The 26,501-nt window shown below is 37.8% G+C and overlaps 1 protein-coding gene and 1 long non-coding RNA gene across 2 annotated transcripts; one reads left to right on the top strand and one right to left on the bottom strand.

Annotated features, from left to right (window-relative positions):
* Positions 1–12,277: 12,277 nt before the first annotated feature.
* On the top strand, positions 12,278–21,118 carry LOC130831053 (uncharacterized). The gene is made up of 3 exons (XR_009047952.1): positions 12,278–12,407; positions 19,975–20,096; positions 21,038–21,118. It is a non-coding gene; the product is annotated as an uncharacterized LOC130831053 (long non-coding RNA).
* Positions 21,119–22,599: 1,481 nt separating this feature from the next.
* LOC130830945 (F-box only protein 27-like) lies at positions 22,600–23,394 on the bottom strand. The gene has a single exon (XM_057698219.1). It carries the CDS (start codon positions 23,392–23,394, stop codon positions 22,600–22,602), a length of 795 nt encoding a protein of 264 aa, XP_057554202.1.
* Between the last annotated feature and the right edge of the window lie 3,107 nt (positions 23,395–26,501).

The following is a 26,501-nucleotide window of genomic DNA, read 5'->3' as shown; positions in this document are numbered from 1 at the left end:
CTCTATATGTACTTATAGATTATATAAATTAAACTCACACAAGCTGTAAGGTAGACAACATTTCCTCTATTTTGGAGCTAAAACTAAATTCAAAGGGGTTAAATAACTGCCTGAAGGGCGTCGAACCAGTAAGTTGTAAACCATGTCACCCTCACTTCCAAGCTGCTGCTCCTTCAGCCGTGCTGTGTTAATGGATGATGCCTCCACATACTGATATTAATACACGTCCTACCAGCAGCGATGCCCCTATCAACAGAGCTCGCCTGGGGGTTTACTCAACCGGGCATAACCTCACCACTGCTTACTGCATTACAGACTTCCTTGCATTCACTTCTTCAACTTAAAGACCAACCAGCTTAAACACAACTCAGGACACAGAAGGAAAATGTCACATGTTTAGCCCTTTCCATATTCTTAAGTCCCTCTACTGACTCACAGAGAGAGGATAATGGTAGTGTTTGCTCTGTAACTTTACTGCAACCCAGGGCTGGGAGTCTACTACTCACTCATCTTAATTTGCTTTATGTTGCTATTATGTATATGTGTGTGTTTGGATCCAGGTTCATTTATATATCTCACTCTCTCCTTCAGATCCTGTCCTCCACTCCCTTTGACCCAAATCTTACAATGAAACTTATCAATATTAAAACTGAGCTACTCTTTAAGCTTCTTTTCTTACAATTCTAAGCCCATCCTTCTGAAATGCAGGGACTTGGATCCTGCAGACTACAATTCTTCTTTCACAGCTGATTTCCTAAGCATTTTCACAAATTGTGGGCCACAGAAAGATCCTGAAAGATGGAAGGAGGGTCATGTTCTTTCCATTTTGCTTTCTATTCCTGTTAGCTTAGGATAAGCAATAGCCCTTTTCCCTGGCAGTAGGAGTCCTATTTGTTTCCATCATTGAAATGGCCTCCATCTTCCCCTCTCACACCTGTCGTGGCAAACACCCTAACCACCCCCACCCCCAATAAGAAGTACAGTCTTTAGGGTCGCAGTTAATATTCTCTATTTCTAGCAGCCCAAACCAATTCTTTTCTTCTCCTATCAAAGTGCTTCTTAGAAAAATGTACTGCTGATCAAAAACTTTGCTGTCCCCCCACCCCCCGAAAATGCACCCTTCAGGCACACTGAATTACAAGTTCCCATGACAGTCCAATCTGGAAGACTTGGAGACATGACATACATCCTGGTCTGTTATGCCCCTTTCTATATTTTCTGAAGAAAGCCAGCGTACGAGGCTGGGGCTTTCAGCATTGAAAGCCCTGAATGCCTCGTTGACATCTACTATAGAAGTGTGTACAGATCGTAGATGATGGATTGTACTACTGGATGCCGTTTTTCACTAGGGTTTATCATGCATGGAGTATAACTTTAGGGGTTTTAGACCAGGGGTAATTTTCAAAGATTTTGGGATGAATGGGTTACTGAATAACTCATTCTGCCAGAGGCAGTGAGTGAAATACATTCATTTGATCTCAAGAGCCCCAGAAATCTAAAGTCTAAGTCCAAAGTCTCATCTAAATATCATATAAATCAAATATGCATGAGACTCCAGGTATGGTTCATCCTGAGGTATTTTGCTCTCTAGCTCTGAACCTGTGAAACCAAACAAGTTAAATACTTTCAAAATACAGTGGTGGGACAGGTAAAGGACAGACATAACCATCCTGCAAGGGAGAAATACAAAAGGAGAAATGGGTAACAGGTTCCAAGTAAGACCAAAACCTAACAGGGCAAACAACATCAAATCCCCTTATCATATGGTCAGCTGGCCATGCCCTTAGTGTTCTAATTTTTTTGCAATATGAATAGGCTGACATTTTTCCAAATCTTTATGTTCTGCTTCCTTTGTTCTTAATAATTACATCTTTAAGTAATTTCTCTCTTCTCGCATTTTACGATAAGCAGTCAGGAGGAGCTAAGCCTTCATCACTTTGCTAGAAACTTCTTCACAAGTTCTACCTTCTATAAAACATGAGATCAGGAACATAATTCAGCTAAGTTCTTTGATGCTTTATAACAAGAACTGCCTTTTCTACAGTTTCCAATAGCACATTCCTCCTTTCCATCTGAAATCTCATTGGAATGGACTTCACATTCCATATGTATACCAATATTCTATTTATAAATTACTCCACTATACTCTAGAAGACAGACAGCTGTCCTCCTTTCTTTCTGAGCTCTCACCAGAATCACCCATGACAGACTATTCATGACAATGTAGGCTTTCCATGCATGCAACTGGAAACTCCTCCATCCTCTACCCAGGACCAGTTCCAAAGCCACTGCCATGTGTCTGAGTATTTGTTACAGCAGCATCTCAACTCTTGGTACCGATTCTTACTAAGTCCATTTGGGCTGCTATAACAAACTACTGTAGGCTTAAATAAGAAACACTTATTCCTTACAGTTCTGAAGGCTGGTAAATCCAAGATCAGATTTAGTGTCTGGTGAGAGCTGCTTCCTGGTTCATAGATAGCTGTGTCCTCTGTGTGTCCTCACATGGCAGGAGGGATGAGCTAGATCTTTGGGATTTCCTTTCTAAGGGCACTAATCCCACATATGAGGGCTCTTACTACCCCAAGTCTACTCTTCCAAAAACCATCAAATTGGGGGTTAGGATTTCAAGACAGGAATTCAGAGAGGGGGCAGTGCAAACATTCACTCCATAGTAATATCTTTTATCAGGTTGAGAAAGTTCCAAAAGGGACTAATCTAAAGAAGTTGTGTAGGAATAGCCCAAGCTCTTTGTTTTGGTGTGACGTGGAATATGTTACTACCAAGGTGGAGAGTATGATGGATAATTTAAGTAAATTTATCCTAAAAATACTCCACATTTTTTTGTGGCATTGATTATAGATTTGTGCGTCTATTAGAATCGCCATCTCTATTAATCCTTCTTCATTTCCCTCCACCTTCTACCTTATTCAGTCTTACTCATGACCAAGAAAAGGGCTCAAAAGTAATATTTTTCTGGCTCTTGCATGTTGAATGAGAGAGAGCCTTCTAAATATGGCATGCCTACAGACAGAAAAAAGCACACTAGTGTGAGTTTCAAGTGAACCCTCTCTTTATGTTAGCACTTAAAATATTGAATTGCAAATGAAATTCCAGGCAAAATATGATACTTCTATTTTCATTTAACAAGATTTCTTTAATACTCATGAGATTCATAAGAAATTGGATGCTATCTGAATAGCAAGGATTTGTAATAATGGCCCAGGTATTATGAGGATTAGAAGAATCTGAATGAACAATCCCTTAGCTCATAAAGAAAATGATAAAGGATAAAAGGTAGCATTAACTGCTCAGTGATGTGGGATGTTCACTGTATGTACAGCTGCATTAAATTAAAAGTCACTTGATTGGTTAGCTAAATAAAATAGCTTCTAGTTTGCACCTACATAAACAGTTTTGTAAGTCACTAAGGGCCTATGTATTATAAGAGTAAAGTTTTAATGTAGTCATAATCTTTATTGAAAAATATTATTTAATATGTTTCCTTATAATTGTTCCTTATTCATTTCTAAAGAATTTCACTAAAGACATGGTTGTGCGTTCATCCTGGGAAAATCAAATCAAATGTGTGGCCAAAATTTTATTTGCAGGCATATATTTGAAAGAAGTATTCACCATTGTCCGTGGAAAATGAGCAGTTTTAAGTAGTTCATCTTAAAATTTGCTCAAGGTTTCTCCAACTGCCCTTCTTAGGGAGGGACCCTAGGTTAGTGGATGACAAGCTAAATTACCTGTCATTGCAATTTGACCAATTCTACTTACAATTGCCAATTATTTGTTTTGGCTGCTGGTTCTGTTGGAGGATATTGATGAATTAAGTTTCAAAAATGTTGGCCCCATTATAGGAATCCAGCCTCACATCTGCAAAATTCAAATAACCTAAGATCTTCAAATAGTTTTTCACTGTAGTGTGAGATGGTATTACGGGTTTTACAGTGGCAGAAAGAAAGCATTAATAATGTAATCATTAGAAGTTACATTCTGACCTCCTTTTTCTAAGAAGCCTAGTTCATTTTGTGCTGAATACAAGGCAGGTTTAGGATAAAACTCCCCTAATATTAGGGATTTTAAAGTATTTTGAACACATTCCCAATATGTATAATTTTATTTTGCACTTTATCTGTTTCCATGAGGCCGTGGACTGAGTCTAAGTTTCTCTGAATAACCCATCCTTTGTATGTAATTACCTCTGAATACCAAAGACCGTGGGTGGAAAAAGATACTCCTGACACCACATTATTATTTTGTTTTTCTATAGTACACCCAAGAGCTCTATCAGATAAGTCAAGATGGCTGTAAAACTTCACTTGTGTTCCTCACTTTTAAAGGACAACTGTTCAATCTGTCTTAGCATGTTCTGTCTCTTGTGATTTGTATTGTTTTCATTGCCACTCTGGAAGGAATGATACACAATCTGGCACGGGGAAGCCCTACAAGCATGAAGGAATGACGATAGGGTGCTGTAAACTAGTAATTACACAAGCTGTCTAGGAAGGTAGATGGGATAGGCCAGGCATTGTTGCAGAGCCCAGGGGTCTCCAGAGCCTGAGTGTATTGTGTTTTGTGTTTCAACGCAAACATCATTTCAGTGTTTCTCCAGGAGACAAAAAAATCTTCAGTATCCAGTTTGCCATAGGGCAACAATATATAGAAAGCATCATGCTTTCTTCAGATGGCGCTGCACAATAATGTACTGGAAAAATATCAAAGCACAAATATGCCCTCAATCATTAAATTTCAGTACTTGGAAGGAAACTCTTCTCCCGCATTCCTCCCGCTTCTTCTCTGTTTGATACAGGAAAATTAGTCATCTACGAAGTTACATGTCTTCTCAAAGTCACAGAGCTAGTCAATGGCAGAGCTGGCTTACTAAGCAGTGTAGAAATTGGTTGTTGACTGTTGGTGTCACCGTGCCACAACTGCTTCAAAGACATTGTAGAGAATTCTTCTATGCGTGGATTCTAAGGGCATAATGCAGTCTCAGTTTCACTGCAACACTAGGTAAAAAAAAAAAGTACAAGGTAAAAAAAAAAGTACAAGGGAAATCAACTGAAAACAGTCTTTATTTATGTACTATCTATCTTATGTACTCTGTCTTTATATATAGATAGCGATAGATATTAGTCTCTACAGGTTTATCTTAGGTCTAACTACAAATATTAAGCACATTCTTAACACTACTTTTAAGTTCTATAATTTCAACTTGTTTTAATAATTATTCATGTTGAAAATTCTTTTTCATCCACTTCAGATTGGTTGAGGTTTAAGCCAACGTTCATTAGGTTTTTAAAATACATTCACTATACCCATTTTATTCGAATTCTAGGCTTCTATTTTAAATTCCCTATTTTCAAGGTAATAGAATAAGATATTAGAAATTCTAATGTTCTTTGAAATGTTTTTCAAGGCACGGAAATCAAATCTGAAAAGAAATTGTCCTTAATTTATTTTTCTCAATCTTTTCAGCATAGGTGATAAAACTATGAGAGAGTTTGCTAGGTATTGGAAGTCTGAAAAAAGTGTTGAATGGTAGTACAGAATCCAAATTAAGGTATGAAGAGGATAATAATTAACTATGAAACCACTTAGGAGAAAATCTTCCCAGCAGCGTCAAAGTGTTATGCAGAAACAGCAGCACATTTTTGGACCAAACTGTAGTCATTAGCATATATTAAAAAGAAATGTTCTCACCTGCATTCTTCTTAGTTTAATATCAGTTCAGTATGCAAAACATAAAGATTAAAAAAAAAAAACAGCTAAATGCTGAAAAGCTACATTCTGCTCAAGACTCTGCATTTTTCAGTCTGCAAACATCTCAGAGTCTAATGAATCTGGGAATAGAGAAAAAGCTGTAGTTGTGAAAGAGTAAGCCCAGGTATCAGGAAGACAGCTAAAATAAAAACCCCAGGAATTACCGCTAGTTTATCAAAAGTCTCTGGATAATATGAGGGAACAAGGCTTCCTTGTTTTCCACCCCTTCACGCAGCTATAAGTATTTCTGATGGCATCACATCGCAGTTTACTAAGATGCACTATCTGCTTATCAATACTTGGGGGAGAGTCTTTGAACTGTAATGAGAATTTAGTCTCTCTTTTGGAATCATCTCAATTTATTAGATATGCTATCTTCTGCATAGACATTTTGCATTGATCCTGAGAAAGCCCTTCTAGCATTCAGTCTTAAAGGAATCCAGCTGGGTACCATTTCTTTATGAAGGGATACAAACCAATAAAAGCAGCTTTAAAGAGTACAAATCCTTTAGTAACTTTTTTTCCTTTTCAGAAGTTTTTTTTCAGTGATACATTGGCTAGTTTTACACAAGTCATGGAATGCTATCCACATCTTTCGTAATCTACAATCAAATAAAAATATATACGCCCTCAGGGTTCAACTAATCTTAAAACAATCTAGACAGTGTGGGGAGACCAGGTGACTAAAAACAGAAATATAACAATCTTTGTACAAATGCCTTACAGTGTGAAAGCTGAAAATATGTAATACATATACAGCAAGCGGTTTTGGCTTCCTACTGCTGTCTAGCTGGTCAGTTTTGTTTTGTCTTTATGTTGAGAAACAATTCTGAAGTCATATTTTACTCAAACTCAGAAGTATAGATGCGGATTCCAAATTAAAAGAAGTTGTTTCTACTAGAATGTTTATGTTTTGGTTTATTTTTCCCCTCTTGCTAAACATAAACACGTTAAAATATGTTTCCTTTTAAGTTTGATAAAAGCAATTAGAATAACCTTACCCCTTCCTTTTCTACTGAACTTGATTACAATCTCAGTTTTAAGAAGATATTTTTCTTTCTTGATCTCAACCTGAGGTGCCCCTGCTCAAATATGAAGTGTACTCTTATCATAGCTAATACTCTCTACTGTGACTGTTAAAAAACTTTATCTTTCTTAATCACCTAGAAGCAGGTAAATGGTGTTTTTGACTTAATAGTCCCAGTAACTAGCACATTCTTTGCACATAGTACCAAACACATTTTTTTTAAATGGTTGCATGAGTTTATTAATTGGTGTTTTTAGACATTAACTTCTTCAGGTTATTTATTATCCTGAATAGTAAATTTAAGTCAATCATATTATTGGGGGAATAGTATGTAGCAAAGGCTTCACCGACAAAAGCAAATATCTATGCATAAACTAGTTTGCTTTCTCAGAAATTTAATTGCATTTTAACCTTCTGAAGAACGTATTGGTCATCAATATATCACAAATTCAATAATGAGGACATACTGTATTCTAAAACAATTCCAAAAAATAAGTGTTTAAAAGCTTTAATACTGTTGTTTTTTAATGAGAGATGTTATTAAAATAAAGGTTTAACTGAAGTGAAACACTCAAATTACATAGAATTTTAAGAGATACGAAAAATATAACTAGCTTCACATTCAACTGTAGATAAGGTTTTATGCAAAAGGACAAATAAATCAGAGCATAAAGACCACATGATCACACCATCACTACCAGTGGTTTCATAGGACTTTGTAATTAAGATTGAGCAAAGAGCCACAAGGACCAGACTTACCCTGTCACAGCCAATGAGGCAATGATGTGAAAATAGAGTGAAATTTAACTCTGTGGCAAATCTGATCTGTATTTGTATATTTATACATACCATATTTATATAATATATATATCTCATATATGATAAAAATTTGTGTGCCTATATTTACACTTCTATTTGATATGTAGAGCTATTTTGTGTGTGTTTATTTAGTAGATCTGAAGTCAGACAAAAATGAATGACTACAAACATTCTGTTATTAAAACCTGATAATTCAGTTAATTCAATTAATGAGAGCAAAGCTCTTTATGTAAAAAGAGAATGGACTGGGGGACACGGAGTTTGGGGGGCGGGGGGCGAAGGGGAAGCTGGAACAAAGTGAGAGAGTAGCATAGACATATATATACTACCAACTGTAAAATAGATAGCTAGTGGGAAGTTGCTGTGTAATAAAGGGAGATCAACTCGATGATGGGTGATGCCTTAGAGGGCCAGGACAGGGAGAGTGGGAGGGAGTTGAGGGAGGGAGGGTATAAGGGGATATATGTATAAATGCAGCTGACTCACTTTGATGTACCTCAAAAGCTGTTACAAGAGTGTAAAGCAATTATATTCCAATAAAGAGCTTAAAAAAAAAAGGCAGCAGGTAAGATGCACACATGATGTATCAATATAACTCATGAGTATAAATTAATGCAATGTACTGATTGTCATCAAGGTAAATCATGTTTGAAGAAATCCTCATTTTGAAATTTTTTTACAGATGGATGCATGCTTTCTTCTTTGCTATATTCTTTGAATATATCTTTTCAGGATATATTCTCAACAATATTTCAAAAGAAGTCATGACTTTTTTTAGACCTAGGACAGCTAATGGCTGAAATGATCTAGTACTTTCTAAGTCTCTGCAACAGAATTTCAACTGTTATCATTACATACTCTGCCAATTCAGAATGTATTTTTTTATCATTGTCTACCAGTATTCTTAAAATTATGTGCTACTAAGGTTCTGGTAGTATTTCAAAGTAATGTCTTCCAGTCCAACTTACATTCTGCTCAGCTGAGTCCTAATACATCTGAAGCAATTTTAGTTGATCTTTCTTTATGCAACCCTCAAATTTACAAACAATAAAAATATGCATGCATCTCATTGAATACCAACATTTTGGCATTTCAATAATCGAATGTCTATGTGTCTTTAAGGATTAAGATAATGTTAAATCCCGTAAATACCTTAAATAAAATGCCATTTTTACTTCATATCTGCTAAGGGCCAGCTTAAGGGCAGGAGGCCTGTGCAGACACTCAGGACAGCTCCATGCTATGACTTAATGCCCTGGGTCACTGACTTGAGTTCTGGAGGTGAGGTCCAGTGGGACAGGGAAGGATGCCCTCGGGCTCGGATCCCTGGGTCACACACAATGCTCCCTGCTGCAGTCTCCCCAGGATGGGTTCCTGGCTGCCTGCTGACCTCCCAATTTTCACCTGCCTTCCCTGTCCCTGCTTGACCCTCGCGACCATGTCTACCTGCCCAGGTATGGAGGCAACAAAGTCCCTAAGGAGAGGAGGGGCTCATGTATCCTCTGTCCCTGGCTGGGCCTCGGACTCAGACAAGTGGGTCCCAGGTGTGCTCTGTAGCGAGGGCAGGAGAAATGGTACCTGCCCCTGCTCCAGGATGCTGATGTCACAGCACATTCAAGGAGATGACCCAGTTGGGCCTTCCTCCATGCATCATACAGGGACTGAGTATTTCTGCTTTGACAGTTGCCATCCCACGCGGCCCTGTGTCGGGAACACTGACTTCCTGGCCCTGGTCTGGGTCCTATGTTACTCTTGATCCTATGTTTGCTCTTGATCCTACAAAATATGCTGCTGGCTGTGACCTGCTGTAAGAATAATGTACGCTGTAAAGTACACGTGTATAAAATCCAACCTCTACCCTTGCAAGTAGATTACGGTCGACAGGGGTGGTGTCCATTTTTGTTCAACTAACATGAAGCAAGATATTTTAAGGGTATAGAAAATGTTTAACCGATTACTTAAGGAGACAGAGAAAATGAAGAGAGTTAATTGAGCAGAGAAGATGAAATTCGAATGAGACTTCTTAAAAGATGAGTGAAGTTCAATAGGCAGAAATGAAACAGAAAAAGTTGTTCTAGGCATTGGGAGCAAAGTGCGAATAACTAAGGAAGCGGGAGACTGAACAATACGTGATATGTTCGCGGGGCTGGAATCCGGCGCTTCTGGGAGTGGGAGTAGAAGATAAAAACCCGGCAATTGTACAAAGAAGGGATCATGTCATTAGACTTGAGAATTTTTTCATAAATAATAGTCATTACCAAATATTTAACAGAGACATGATGATCATATTAAAAGCAAATATTTCAAAGTTGGACTATAACTGCTGGTCAGATTTCCCAACAGCATGGACGTGTTTCAGGTTGATTTCTCGTTATGAAGCACTGAACCACCATTTTTCTCCTGAATATCAACCTCTTGGGAGCCCCAGCCTGAACAAGTAGGATACAGACAGAATTTAGCAGATGAGTTGGTCTCTATCTGGTCCTTGATGACTCTGAATTCAGCGAAATTCCTTCCTAGAAGTAAGATCTGCCAGATGCATCAATTTGCAGAAAGAATATTGCTCATTAGGGATTATCTTTTATATATGTATGTATATATATATATAACTGTTTCAGTGGACTAAAATTTTAAGTATTATATACTTGATCCCTGGTGAGTCTGGATGTAGGGATTTTCCATACACAATGTTTGTAAAACAAACATTAAATTCATGAAGACAGCATATTTTAACATGATAGCCACATAATAATGAACAATAAGTAACATCTACATTAATCATAAACAAGGACACATGAGTCCTGTAATTTCTGAACTCAGTGACAGACCTTATTAGTATTTAGATTCTACTGATGTTTTAGTGTTTCTAAAGCCTATGGAGAACTCTGAGGTAGCCTTCTCCACATAAGAGTTGACATTTGCTGTGTTTGTGTTGTGTTTGTGTCTACTCATACACAGATGATAACAGCAGTAACAAGTTATGGAAATGACTTGCTATTAGAAGGCCCAGGAGAGTTTCTAGGTATATTCATTTCACTCAAGATATTTCCTTCAACCCAATGACTCCTTAAGTTAAAATGCAGATACTAACAAATGTCACATTGATTTTTAATGACAGTAAGCCTCATTTCTCAGTACAATCGGAGTAGAATTTACTGTGCTGGAAAAATCCAGTAAGCACAATTCATCGACTCAAAATATTGATATAGATGCTCATAGCGTTACTTTATAAAACTATAAAATTTTAAACCAGTTGAATCATTCAAGCCTAAAAGAAGTCATGTACTAACTAGACTCAAGAGGCTTGGTCATCACATCTGGGCAGGAGAAGTGGCTTAAGATATAGGAAATGGTTCAGACATTGCAGGAATCTGACTTGGCATAAAACAGAATGATTTCATTTGAGGCAGAAAATTCTCCTACAGGTTCTACTATTAAAATCCATCAGACATCATTTACATACTCCGCCTAAAGAGTTAGTTTATAGAGCACCTTCAAGGAAGCTATGACACAGTGAAGTTCATTTATGTTCAAGTAAAAGGCAAATGAACCAGAACCTTAATTTGTGCATTCGGGCTCCTGGGGGGCTTGGGAAGCAGTGTTCTCTGCGTAAAATACTGGCGGCTGCCTCAATCGGGATTTTTTTTTCCTTTAAGAACTTTTAATGAGATACAATTGACATACAATAAACTGCATATATTTAAAGTGTACAATTTGCTCAATCGGGATTTGATAGGGAAAATGGAAGCCAATCTTAGGTCCAAGTGGACAGTGTTTCAATGCCAGTACCTGAAGACTTACTACACGCCACTAGGGTATCTTTGAGCACAAAGGCCACCTTTATAAGAAGAATATGCTCAGGAGCTCACGAAGACACTTTTGTGTAACTCAAGAATTTTAGTTAGTGATGGAGGAGGGGCTTTAGATGGTGTCACCCTTAACCCCCTACAGCCCCAAAGCTGGTTTCCAAGCATTTTCTACCTCCGTGTTACCTGAACAAGAGTTCAGAGGGTGGTGCCTTCTCGGTGTCTTCTGTTTTCTAAATCTCTGGCGAATCCCTCTCATTGGCAGACTCTGACCTGGAACTTTACGGGAAGTCACATACTGAGAAAGGTCCCTCCTGGATTCCTCCCTAGGAGTCAATGAGACTCTCAATGGGTGTGTTTTGGACGAATGTCCCAGGCTAACTATCCCTTTGTCAATTCTGCACCCATAGATGACATTCTAAAGAAATTTAAACTACCGTGCAATTAAAAACCCGATTCTGCTTCTGCCTACCATGATGCAAGTTTTTCTCATAAAACCAAGGTTGTACTCCTATAAGGCACAGCATCCCCCTTTGAGTCATCTCCATCCTCCTTCCTACTCAGTTACAAGGTCTCCTTCGAATATCCAGTAAATTAAAGACAGCTACAAAATTAATCTTCCGCAGTACTTTATACAAAAGAGTAGAGGAAGGTGATTAGTAAAAGTAATTAAAATACAAAGTGGCTTACGTATACTCTCTATAAATAAATATGTATGTATACGTGTGTGTATGATAGAGAAAAATACACATCATGACTGTAGTTCTGCAGTTCTCATATCTACAATTTTTCTTGTGGTCATGGCTGGTATATCTTATTTTTCTCTCTCTACAATGAATGTTTCCTTCAGTTTCAGAAAGTCACTCAGCTGGCAGGATTTCACACTCTGCAGACTGACCCCCAAGCTTTTGTTCCTGAATGGTCTAAGTCATTCACGCTCCTACCTGTGTTACTGTATTGATGTCTTCTAGTAAGATTTACAGGTGAGTATAGGAATACAGAGAGAAGTACCCTGGTAATGCCTTGGTTTGCAACTACATTCCCAACTCCTCCCCTTAATGATCAAATCAATCACCCCAGTCTCTACTGTAATCCCTGCATTTTCACGTTTGAGAAATCAGCATGAAGAGCCCAAATGACCAGTTAGCAGTGTTATCTTCTAAGGCAGTTGCACTATTTTGTGACCACTGACAAAAGCATCTCTTCTCTGGCAATTAGACCAGCAAATACCAAAGATAAAGGCAATATTTTGCAAGTGGGGAATGAGGATTTATTATAATGCAAGGAGCTACACCCCTCCCAGCCTTTGATGTGCAAAGCCACGTGCTCTGTCTATAGGGAAAATGACACTGTATATAGGTCACAGGGAGAAGGCATATACAGTTCATCATCTTATAAGTCAGCTCCTGAGGCCTGCAAGTTGCCATCAGTGCACGGGGAATGGATCAGGGGTGACGTTATTTAGGAGAAACCTGTATTAGATGTCCAAGAGGAAGGGCTGTAACGAGATGAGTTGTGAGTTGAGATAAATAAAGTGGACACGTTAGAGCCTAGAGAGAGAACAGAGGGAAAGCCGGGAAAGGAAGGGAGCAAGAGAACTCTCAGGGTTGTTTCTTGAACAATTGATGTCTGGTGAGAGGAAAGGCTAGCAGAATGATAGGTTCACTGGATGGAAATGATATTTCTGTTCGATACCTGTTGACGGCAGGCAGGGACACCCCATAGTCATGTTAGATGTTCACTCCTGTTTATGTCCACAGTCACAAGTGGACCATAAGCCAGACACTCTTTTTTTAATGTATAAGTCACATAATAGAAAGTCCTCACGAACTATCATAACTATCTCACAGAAAAAAAAAAAAAAGCACCCACACTTCCACAGCTAGAAATATTCTCTTTTAAAGCAAAGAGGTCTCAAATCATGTAGGAGGAGTCTTCTATTTTACATGGACAGAATGGGCTTTTAACAATTGCAATTTATATTTCATGAACTCAAAAATAGTAAAAACCAAGTAAAGTTTTTCTCAGTGTATCATAATCTTGTTTAAGCAGAAAAATAAAAATGCTATATTATAGCATTCTAGGTAAGTTAGTGAACATACTATATGTAGACTATCATGGCTGAGAAGTGAATCAGAAATAACATTTAGAAAAATTTCTTAATATATGCAGTTGATCTAAATTTTTAAAGGACTGTTGAGATGCTGCACTTATTAAGCAAAATAAATGAGATTTTATTTTTCCTATCACTAATACTTCAGAATTATAAAAAATATCAGTTATTTTAAATTTATATACATGTTATCTATTATATCTATCTATATATGGCATTTTGGATACCATTTTTAGCCAATAAATTAGTTTGGTATACAATTCTGTTTGAATTATTTTAGGTTCAAATTCAGCATTGATCTTACAGTATCTTAAGAGGAAAATATTGTGAGACATTTTTGGACTAATCAGTTGTGGAGAAATATTGCCTTAAAGTCAACTGGTTGAACTGAAATGATTGTGACCCTTTCTAGACCAAAGGACAGAGAAATTGTCAGGACAAGTAACTCAATAGGGAGAAGCTTATACAAGAAGCATTGTTTCTCTCTTCGTGTCAGCATGAACATACACCAAGAGAACAGTGCAGATATTAGGTAAAGTAGCAAAATGGAGTTCAGTTCTTCCAATACCTTTCTGCCAAAAGTAAAGCAGAAATAAAAGTCAAGAGTAAGCCTCACATATTTTCTAATAACTCACCTAATCAGAAATTTCTGTTTCAAATATGCATATATTAGAGATATAAAGAGATTAACAACATACTTTTCTCTACCCTCAGGGAACTTGAAGAATAATGGGTGCCTTAGAAATCCAAATAGATGAGATACAAATCATGGTATATCACATATAATTGTACAAGTCTTTTTTTTTTTACATTTAAAGTGTACAAGTTGATTTTTTTTCTTATTAATAATGTATATATGGCAATCCCAATCTCCCAATTCATCCCACCCCAACCCCCTCTGCTTTCCCCGCTTGATGTCCACGTGTTTGTTCTCTACATCTGTGTCTCTATTTCTGCCTTGCAAACTGGTTCATCTGTACCATTTTTCTAGATTTTGCATATATGCGTTAATATACGATTTTTTTTCTTTCTCACTTACTTCACTCTGCCTGACAGTCTCTAGGTCCATCCATGTCTCTACAAATGTCCCAATTTCGTTCCTTTTTATGGCTGAGTAATATTCCATTTTGTATATGTACCACATATTCTTTATCCATTCATCTATTGATAGACATTTAGGTTGCTTCCATGACCTGGCTATTGTAAATAGTGCTGCAACGAACATTGGGGTGCATGTGTCTTTTTGAATTATGATTTTCTTTGGGTATATGCCCAGTGGTGGGATTGCTGGGTCATATGGTAATTCCATTTTTAGTGTTTTAAGGAACCTCCTGATTGTACAAATCTTGATTACACTGTATATAGTTGAGGTTATATTTACTTACACAAAAAATGAGACCAAAATAACACTAAAGGTAAACAATGTAGAATACATCACTGGCTACTGCTTCGGATCTAAATGAAGACACTTGTGTTTGCAATCTAGTACACAATTTGATGTATCCCCTCCTCCACTGCAGCTTTCCCTAAGGAAAAATGAGAATTGGGTATTCTTATGTCCCTCAGATATTCTAAAGAGCTTCAGAATCTCATGATATAAATGTGTCATTAATTTTTTCCATAAATAATTGCTCACATATTCAACCACCTTCTTGTCAACAGGTGTATTATGACCCTCTTGGTTTTCACCTGTTGACACAACTTTTCAGGAACCTAGGAGTGAGGATCATTGCAGCTTCTACACCCATTAAAAATTAAGCAAAGTTTTGGTCAGTCCACCACTGCTGCTTTTCTATACTGTTGATGCTGATTGCCCTGGAAGGAGGCCGGTCGTGGTCCGCACGCACTGCACAGCTCCATGAGGGAATGTAATCCTATTTCAGCAGAAAGGGTTCATGTTTGCTATGCTCCATTTTCCTGCAAAACAGTATCTCAATGTCCAGCAAAGCTTAATAAGAATAGCGTACGTACAAGTCACCTTCGACACCATTTCCCTTCTTATTCTGGGAATCTATACTTTGGCGTAGGAAAGATAATGTTTTTTCTTTTTGAACTACTGAATTGTCTAATGATAGCCCCATTTTTTAGGCACTGTGACTGTGGTCACTCTAATCAGTGACATTCACTTTATGGATTCAGTTTATTTAATCTCTTACAAGAATAATGCCCGAGTGGTTTTAAGGGGGTCACTGCCGGACTCTGATGGAGGGGTAGGGGTGATAACGTCAGAGCTAGTCTGTGTGCAGAGGCTGCAAGATGATTTCCTTACCCTTCTCATCCTTCTCAAGAAAGAAAAGCATACACACTCCTATATAAAATAGATCATCAACAAAGACCTACTGCATGGCACAGAGAAGTCTACTCAATAATTTGTAATAACCTATAAGGGAAAAGAATCTTTAAAAGATATATATATAGATAGATATATATCTATCTATATATATATATAAATGGAATCACTTTGTTGTACACCTGAAACTAACACAACATTGTAAATCGACTATACTTTGATTAAAAAAAAGCAGCAGTAACAATGTAAATTAGTCTCTTCAAAAAATTAATTCTACTGACAGCATTTAATTAGCTGAAACATGTAAGAAAATGGATTACAAAGCAGTTATTCAAGAATAGAAAGGGTTCCATTAACTTTTATTATTTACTATATATTTTTGTAAAAATATAGAACATACAATTTGCCATTTTACTCATTTTAAGTATGCAATTCAGTGGCATTAATTGTATTCACAAGTGGTTCAGCCACCAAAGGTTTTCATCACATCAAACAGAAACTCTATGCCCTTCAAGCAAGAACTCTCCATTCCTCTCACCCCCAACCCCTGATAACTTCTAATCTATCTCTCTGGATTTGCATATTATTATCTCATATACGTGGCATCACACAATGTCCTTTTGCATCTGGCATATTTCACATAATGTCAAGGTTCATCTGTTGTGTACGTGTGTCAGAAATGCATTGCTTTTTATGGCTGAGTATCAGTCCATTGTATGTATGTCACGTTTTGTTGAATCATTCAGTTGGGTTTTTTCTACCTTTAGTTTATTATGAATAATGCTGCTGTGAACATTGGTGTATATATATGTTAGTGTCTGTAGTTTCAATTATTTGTGTGTACATCTAAAGGTTGATTTGCTGTCATGTGGTACCTCTACATTGAACTTGCTGAAGAACTGCCAAACTGTTTTCCACAATGGCTGCACCATTTTTACATTTTTATTTCCATGAATGTTCAAACTTCCAATAAGATGCATAAAATTAAGATAAAACCAATCATACTTTTTAATTTTTTACTATTAGGATTGACAATGAAATGCATATGGGAATGCACTCTGTGTATCAGGTTGAGCTACATCCTAGGATTGATAAAATGAGACAATTATTGACAGAAATCTGAGACTTGCATAGAGAGTTAAAAAGAGTTGATCATAACCAATTTCCTTGCTGGAACGTACATACAGATTTACAGAAAAGAATAAACTAGAGATAAATATGCAACGTTTATCTTCGTAGAATATTTCCTGTAGTAAATGCTTCATCATCTTTTACTAGAAGAAAAATTAAATGTGGCATATAAGTGTTTAAATGTATGTGGAATTCAAAAACAATTAAATTACACAATAGAACAGAAAATTGAATCCAATACAGAAGGGGCATGAAAGACTCATTAAAATGTAAAAAAAAAGAGCAATGTCAGATAGAAAAAAAATGCACACTATTCCTAGTGAAATAGACTGTGTTCTGTTTCACTGTGTGTGAAAGTACACAGATGCAATTAACAACTGATATGAAATTACATTCAGGAAAAAATATTTTATACAACATTGTATATGATTTGTAATTCCCCACATGGCTGTAATTTTCACAAAGTAAGGAGATTATTGAAATTCAACTCGCCTGGGATTTTTCAGACAAAACTCAGTGGTAGGTTGTGAAGTTACACCTTCATGGTGACTTGCTCACATATGAAGACTAAAGATGTAGTGGGCTGTTCCTTCAATAGCATGTGAGTTCAAATTTGCAAACTCTTCAATAAATCCCTATTTTAGAATCTCTCAAACATACCTACATACACACATATGTAAATACATAGGCACATATGTGCATGTATATATACATACATACTAGAGATGCTAGAGAAGCAGGTTTGTTCTTAGTCTTTTAGTCTCTTGCTGCCAGGGTAATATATCCAGTTTTAAGTGACAGAGAGCTGGAGATGAATGTCTCTTGTAACCACTTCAGTCATCTTGTGAGGGCTCTGTCTGAATCAGCTGTGCAGAAAACCATCTACTCCCCAGATGCATTCAACCAGATGGAATTCTGCTACTACTTGACTGGACATGTTCTTCAGAAGGCAGAACTGATTAAATATATCATGTTTTCTGACATAAGAAAAGGCATTCTACCCAGTGGACCATGTAGGGGGGAGAAATCCTATTTCATATAAAGTCTTGATCTAAATAAGTGTCAAAAATGCAATAAAATCTTCTCCACCAAAAGAAACGGGGGCTATAAAGAGAGATTTCTTTCTTTTCTGGTCAGGTCAATATTGAAAGTGGTAAAAATAAAATATGGTGATTTTTCTTTGCTACAGGAGCTTTACAGCTTTATGATATTGGAATTGGGCCTTTGTGCATCTGTTTAGAAAACCCTTATTTTAACTCTACATGTTAGATATATAAGTTGCAGACTGTTGTTTTTTGACTTGATGTTTCACATCAGAAAATATATTTAGTAAATCATAACTGTGAGACAAGTATCCTTGACTTGCTCTGATTTTTTTCTATATTCTATTATTGAGTTGATTCTAACTTATAATTATAGTTGTCACTGGATTCCAAATCAATATTAAGAACCATAATTTAACTATAAATTTTTTTTCATCTTGTCAGCCTGGTATCATTCAACCAATATTTCAAAGGATAATTCATGGCTCACTCCCTTAAACCCTCATTTATTTTTTTCTTGACTTTATTAGTTTGTGCAATTATTTTTTTCCAACTAGTGTTTCATTTTCTTTATCAGTAATATACAAATAGTCCCAAATTCTGCCAATATTGCCTTAAACAAGAAATTCAAAACATGAAGTCTCTCCTAACTCAAATCTAAGACACCACAGTCATTTCTCTGAAATAAACTTTCTCTCTCTCCCCATCTAGTTATTTTCCTGAGGCTGGAGTCTTGCCAATTGTTCTTCTGTTCCTATCTCCTTATACCTTCTTTCCTGCCTACAAGACCACCAATGGACTTATCCTAAAATTATAATTTATCCATTTTATAGCATACTAAAAATCTTCAAACAGCTTCACAGATTTCTATAGAATTAATCTTTAAGAATATAATCTGATTCTCTATCACACCCATTTATTATAAGTCCTCTTTAAAACAAACTGATTTCTTTCCTATAAGCCACAAATTCCACAATCAGTCCAAATTATTCGCCCTCCTGTTTCTAACCAGAATGGTCTCCCACGGAACTTCCCATTTCTCACCTGCAAGAAAACTTCTTTGAATTTCTATAAAATGAATCATTTGCCCCATGATTTTGGTGGTTATTCAGATATCTTTTCACATATAATTATAGTCTCCTTCGTATTAAAAATTGTTTTTATAACTTCATCTGCATCTTGGACTGTTTGTCTTTCAGGTAATTAGCACTAACAGTTTGATAACTGAGCATCTACCTAACTAGTTCATGTTTATACAGTTTAGCTCCTAAACTGGATATTACTTTCCTGCATGGTAAATAGTGGCCAAAACCAAACTGACGCTGAGAGGATAAATGCATGCCCTACTTTTTCTCTAAAGTAGAATCATTCCTCCATATATGAGAGCTGGGATAGAAAATGTTGTTAACTCTCAAAGTAGATTTACTGACTCATATGGGACATGCTTCCATGGGGATGCCTTCGGAATACCAAAAATAACACATTCATAATGTCCCAAATATTCTTGAAGTCTCAACAGACATTTCTGAACCTCTCATTGCATCATCGCACATGAAAGATTCACAAGCCGTGTGGAAATGCACTTGAAAATTTCCTGTTATTAATGTTTCTGTTCAGTATGGACCTTGATGATATATTATGAACTGTGTTATATTAGCTTGGTAAAATAATAAAATACAATGCTAATGCAACTTGATGAATGAAGCCTAAACTTCCCATATTGTATTAATAGTATATGAAGGGCACTATAAAACAATAATAATACAACGTGAGGGATGAGATCCATGCTATTATCCATGCTTATGTGGTTAAAAAGAAAGTGCTTTTGTGTATTTTACACTAAGTTGGATATATTACATGCTGTCACTGTATCAAAGTGTATTTGTGATTGTTTGCTGATTTTTCTCCCCATATGCTCATTACTTAGCATGAAGTTGTTGTAAATGAACCTGTATTTCCTGCTTCCCTTTTAGGATGGCATAGGCATCCTTGATGCCATTGAAGATGCCTCCCTGGGATAGATGTTTAGGGAGCATCCTCAACCCCAGGCTGGCTTTATTCTGCCATTCAGAATTGCATACAATTTGGACAACCGGTAAGAAGGTTTCTTTGCAACCTTGACGTCTCCGAGTAGTCTGTGATAGAGAATACAAAGAGAAAACTTTCTTAGTAAATTCTGAGTCAAAATGAATGAAAACAATCATCATAGAATTATTTTCCCAAAGTATCCTGCACACAATTTCAAAAGCCTCATATTAATCTTTTATTTAACCCTTTTGCACTACCCACAGACTTAATCCATTGTTATTTTGCACTAACCTGGTAACCTTGTAATACCTCTTACATTTATCTCTTTCTTCCAGTCTAATTCCAAATTACTGTACTTATTTTTCAGTCCCCTAATTATGGCCTTGAAAATGCTTTCCTTACCTCCATTTCATGTCCAATCAATTATACATTCTTTTGCCATATTAATATCTTTTAAACAGCTTTAAGTATAATTGATGTAAAGAGAACTGCACATGTTTAGTATGTACAATTTGATTGATTTGGACATACACAGAAAGCAGTGAGGAAACAATCCTCACCAATACTTATCCTTTTTTTTAAATAATAGCCATCCTGACAGGTATGAGATGATATCTCACTTTAGTTTTGATTTTCATGTCCTTGAGGATTAGAGCTGTTGGGCAGATGTTGAGCATCTTTTTATATACCTGGGGGCCATTTGCATGTCCTCCTTGGAGAGATGTCTATTCAAGTCCTTTGCCCACTTTTTAAATTGGACTATTCTTGCTTTTGAGTGATAGGAGTTCCTTAGATATTTTGGAAATTAATGCCGTATCATATATATAATTTGCAAATATTTCCTTCCATTCTATTGACTATTTCCTTTTCTGTACAGAAGCTTTTCAGTTTAATGTATCCCTGCTTGTCTGTATTTGCTTCTGTTGGTTGTGCTTTTGGTGTCATATCTAAGAAATCATGGCCAAGATCAGTAGTATCTAGAAGAATGTCCCCTATGTTTTCTTCTAGGGGTTCTACAGTTACAGCATAGTTAGAAGAAAACGCTTTCAAGTTTTCACCACTAAGATCAGGAGCTAAACAAGGATGCCCACTTTGCCATTTCTATTCTGTACAGTATTGGAAGCCCTAGCCAGAACAATTAGACAAGAAAAGAAAGGAAGAAGTAAAATTACCTTTGCTTGCAGTAGACATGATCTTATATGTAGAAATGCCTAGACTCCACAAAAAAATAGTTAGAACTAATGAATGAACTCAGTAATGTTGCAGGATGTAAAATATCAGATAAAAATCAGTTATGTTTCTGCATGCTATATTGACCCGTAAATGTGTATGTGTGATACAGTCATATTATTGCCCAAATACTGGGTGGATTCATTTGATCACCAAGTCATGTATTAACTTCAGGTCCCAAGACTCAACACCCTCCACCATACTGCCCAGATCATATTTCAAGATTTGTTTCTTTTTACTCTCTTAATGCATTATTCAGACACACAACTACTATATATAAAATAACTAATAAGAACCTACTATAGAGCACAGGGAACTCTACTCAATACTCTAATGACCTATATGGGAAAAGAACTTTAAAAAGAGTGGATATATGTATATGTATAACTGATTCACTTTGCTGTACACCTGAAACTAACACACATTGTAAATGAACTATACTACAATAAAAATTAAAAACGCTGTTGGCATATATAACCTATTTTTTCATGGTATTGCCTACAATTTGAAAGACTTCCCCCAACAATTTTACCTCTGAAAATTCTACTTAACCTTCAAGCCTCATTGAAATAACCAATTCTTACTCTCCTTCTTTCACAGGCTAACATAGGCTAACATATTAACATTTATTTTGTCACTTGGAGTGTTCTTTCGCATATTCTGCCTGTTGGTTTACATTTCTTAGTGATATCTACCAGTATTGTCAGCTACCAAGTTTTAAATTCTTTTTTTTTTTTTTTTTTTTTTTTTTTTTTGGTAAAATAATATGTTTATTACCTATGATTGGCAGATATATTCCTGATTTATTCTCTCCATGTGTGAAAAGAATTTCAAAATAACAAAATTTCATACACCATACAATTCAGGGCAGGGTTGGGCTCAGAGGACCACTTCGTTGTTCACAAAGTGGGCAGAACCCTCTGTCTCCAAACATTTTTTTGAGCTAGTTTGACTTTCAGCTGTGAGTCCTGAGTCTTAAAACATCAGGTTAGGGGTTGGAATTTTCTCAGCTACAGGGACGAGGTTCTAGTTCACACAGGAGGGACCAATAAAGCCTCTGATGCAGAACCAGGAGACAAGGGCAGAGGGCACTGGGGCTGAACCACGGGGACCTGGCAGTGGGGAGAGGGGGAGGAGCCCTCTCCTGATCCAGCACTTGCCTGTGCTCACCCCTGCGCCCCCACTCAGTAGAACAGGGGCTACCTTAGAGCAGCAGCAGCCAGTAAATCTGGTGGAAGAACGTTCCTCTAGTAGCTTCCAGAATCTGAAGATAGGGCCCAGTAGGACGCTCGACTGGACCTAGGAGATCCCCGGATGCCAGGAGAGCTACAAGCCCTTGATTACTGAGATGGTCCTGCCCATGGTCCCAGCTCCTTAAAGGAGACACGGTTTCTCCGCCTCTGAATGGGAAAACCTTCATGAAAGAAACGATGCAGGACGTCATGGTTGGCATCCAGAAGTCCAATGACTAGATGATACGTGTGGTCACTGTCTTGTAGTTCTTTCCAGCAAGCAGAGACACAAATATCAATCTTTCCACTATCCAGGAGTTCTGGCCACAGACCCTCCTTTTCCAAGTTCAACATTTCTCCCTTGTAACAACACCTGTAGGAATACCGTAAGCTTGTCTGTGAAATGGCCCCAGGCCTGTCCGCCAAGTTTTGCTCCTCTCCCCGGCCGACTCCACCGCTCTGCATCGGACTGTTCCAGGAGCCTTCTTCGCCATTGGGGTTCGAGAGGAGGTCGCGTCCTATGGGTCTGTGCTCGCAGAAGCGGCCCAGGACGCAGGGCCTGGGGTCGCTGTCTTCGGGGGGCAGGTAGGTGCGGAGGATGGGGGACAGGGAGGCGTGGTCTCGGTCCAAGATGCTCAGCCACAGGTGCTGGCAGTCCACCAGGTCGCGCCAGCGCCGGCACACAGAGCGGCAGTGCCCGAGCAGCATGTGGGGGGGCACGTGGACCAGCACCATCTCGAGCAGCTCCACGGGCAGCTGGCCCAGACTCAGCGTCTCCTCGGCTTCCAGATCCGGAGCGGGGACCCGGGCGGACAGGCCCCCAGAGGCTGAGGCGCACGTGGTCTCCTCGTCAGGCCCGGCTGCCACAGGCATCTCAGCCAGTGCTCCTGCCTGGTGGGCCATCACCTTGCCTCACTTGCTCCCCTAAATTCTTTAATGGTAAAAAGTGTAATGGAAGAGCCTGACAGTTGACATTTTTGACTGTAATATTACTGCCTGGCCTCAAGCCTTTGACTGCCTAGGCTTCCACATCGAAGACATCCATCTCCAAAAAGCACCTTACCAGCTATACAAGTAAGATCAAGAGCCCGGCTGCCCCACCCATGAGGTTCTTTTTTTTTTTTTTTTTTTTTTTCTTTAAGAAAGCTCAGGTTGACTTAGACAAGCTGACTATTTGACAGTTTGCTATACCCTTTTGAGCTTTAATTCTCACTCTTATGTTTTAAATTCACCAATGAAGTGTGAGCCTATGAAGCCCTAGATAACCTACCCTCAACCCCAATTAAAGTGGAAGCTGGAGTCTTCTCTTTTAGTACATCATTGATGTACTCAAATTGCTCTTATAGATATCATCATCAGCATACAAACTCAGGATGTTTCTCCAGGGCAAGATTAGCCAACAGACCCTCAAGCCATGGAGCACCTGACCAGAGAATCATAAACCAGAGACATTCTGATTCCCTAAACTAAAAACACCCTCAACTCAAAGAAAGACCAAGCTGGAGTGGATCTGAGCCTCCTCTCTCACTCCCCTGCTGGTGCCCTGCAATAAACCCTTCTTTGCTGCAAATATCCACTGTCAGAGTTTGGCTTTTGGTGCCATGGACACAGGAGCCCTTGCTTGATGACACAGTGCCTTTAGTTTTCTAAATATTAATGCTTTGTATCCATATTTAATCTGTGTGTTCTTTGCTAGTATGGACCACCAATAGTATATTGATGGCAAATAGTTGCTAAATATTTTTGATTATTTTGTTTAAATCAATCAATAACAGCTATAAAAGAGCAAAGATACTTCCAGTGTCCCAGGATAAATAGGTTACTTGGTTCAGAAGTGAATCTGTATTTCAACTCTCTAAGCATAAGGCACTCTGCAGTGTAGGGGAGCAAAACTTGTCCCCAGGAAATCTCTTTGGCATGTGGATTATCTCAAACTGAAGATAATCAAGGTACAAAAGACTCAGGAAGCAACTCTGACTTTCTCCCTAAGTGCCTAAAAGCATTTAAATAGAGTACCTGTTCTGGCATAGTGCTATCACAGAGACAGTTGCAAAGAATATGGGCTGAGTGTGGGGTGGGGGAAACTCCAGGCAGGGCCTAAAGACTGTTCTGTCTGTTCTGTGTCCCTTCTGTTCTGTGTCCCGTCTTCTCTGTGTGGCCCAGCCAACATTTGTTTACCAAACATTTGCTTTTCCATCTCCATGTGAATTGCCTGCCTTCCCTTTGAAATCCCAAACCTCCAACATGCTCTTTAATCTTTAGCTGAAGATGGTATTTAAGGTGAGAGTTTTAGCCATTTTAGTGAGTTACTCAGTTCTCCAAGATCTCTCCCACGTATACATGTTATTCGTTTGACTTTCTCCTGTTAATCTGTCTCATGTCAATCTAATTCTTAGAACAGCAAGAAGAATTTAGAAAGGTAGAGAAAAATTTTTCTCCCAGACAACAGTATATGTCTGTTTTTACTATCAATTCAAAAAAGAGACACAAATCACTAATAACCATGTAAAAGAAACTCAATCTCATAAACAGTAAAACATGTGAAAAGCAAAACTACAATAAGATGTAATAGCCTCCTCTGAGATTAGAGAAACTAAATGATGATTAACATCCAATGTTGACAGATGGTCTAAGAAAAACATGATTTTCATGTATCACTGGTGGGAATATAAACTGGTCTGACCTATTTGACTGCATTTTGACACTGTCTATAACATTTAAAATGAGTGCCCTATGATTTAGCAATACCACCATTGGGTATATGTTGTTACATAGAATGTGGGTAGTATGGGTTCATATAAAGATGCTCACTGCAAAATTGCTTGCATTTCTAGAAAATGTTCACACATTTAAAATGAAATATCATCTAGCTATTGAAATAAAAGCATACATACAGTACTTAGGAGTATAATATCTGATCATTTTAATTAAAATTTGTACCCATCTAATTTGTATGTGTGGTTAACCCTGGGGCATGAAAAACACAGGACAGCAGATTTAATTTTTTTCTGTTATGCCCATTTTACAGATGAGGAAACCAAGGCTCACAGATTAATGGGGGCGTGGGGATAAGGACCAGCATCTCATGCTCTTAGTGGACAGTATTTGAACATTTAATTGAACATTTAATTATATTGACTCCTGGCCAGTCCCCTTCTCTGACCTCTGCTCCGAGGATCCGATATATTCAGACAAGGATATGGGAAACCACCTACTGCCTTTCTGACCTCCCTCTTCCCACCCTCTTGGAGTCAGGGGTTCACGGCTCTGAGTCACAAAGCCAAGTTACTTATGAGCTGTATCTTTTTTCAAGTAATTTTCCAGCTCCCATGTCCGGCCTCAGGCTGCCTCTTCCCCTGGACTCCTGATTTGCCATCTCTGCCTTGTAAGCCCGCTGTATTTTATACACTAAACACACGAGACAACAGATAATTTTTTTTAAACTTCATACATGGGTGATACCTTTTACGATCGCTCTTGTTTTCTATCTTCTCTGATAGAATTACTATCCCTTACATCATTGGCCTTTTGACCAGCTGAATGCTAGCTCAAGTGGTGTTTGCAGGTCTAAGAAGCCAGTATGTGGTCCCACCATTTATCCTCTTCCCTCTGGTGTCAGACACTTGTGTCCTTTATCATAAGGGTGGCTCCTTCCACCAGAATTTCATGAGAGAGATGTGTACCTTATCTACAGCCAACCCACAAGCTGATATGTACCATGAATAATGAAATAAGCCTGTTTTTTTGTTAAAATATTAGGATTTGTTAGTTACTTGAGACCCCAGCACCACCTAGCAAAGAGAGGAATGCAATATGTATTAAACCATTACAAAGTGAGTCTGATTTGGTCTAAGACATGAAGTCTACTCTCAAAGCACTGGATTTATTCATTTCACACAAAGAACTATAAGTTTGCTCCATTTATCCATGGTGAGCAGATGAAAAGAATAACCATTTTCTCCCTGGTAGTCAACATTAGACCTAAAATGACTGAGAGCCTCAGCTCTATA

Source organism: Hippopotamus amphibius, chromosome 11, assembly GCF_030028045.1.
Source record: "Hippopotamus amphibius kiboko isolate mHipAmp2 chromosome 11, mHipAmp2.hap2, whole genome shotgun sequence".
Taxonomy (NCBI): Eukaryota; Metazoa; Chordata; class Mammalia; order Artiodactyla; family Hippopotamidae; genus Hippopotamus; species Hippopotamus amphibius.
This window is presented reverse-complemented; position numbering and strand designations above follow the sequence as displayed.

What these genes read in the sequence shown, in the direction of transcription:
- LOC130830945 (XM_057698219.1), bottom strand. Translation starts at nt 23,394, where the DNA reads ATGGCCCACCAGGCAGGAGCACTGGCTGAGATGCCTGTGGCAGCCGGG.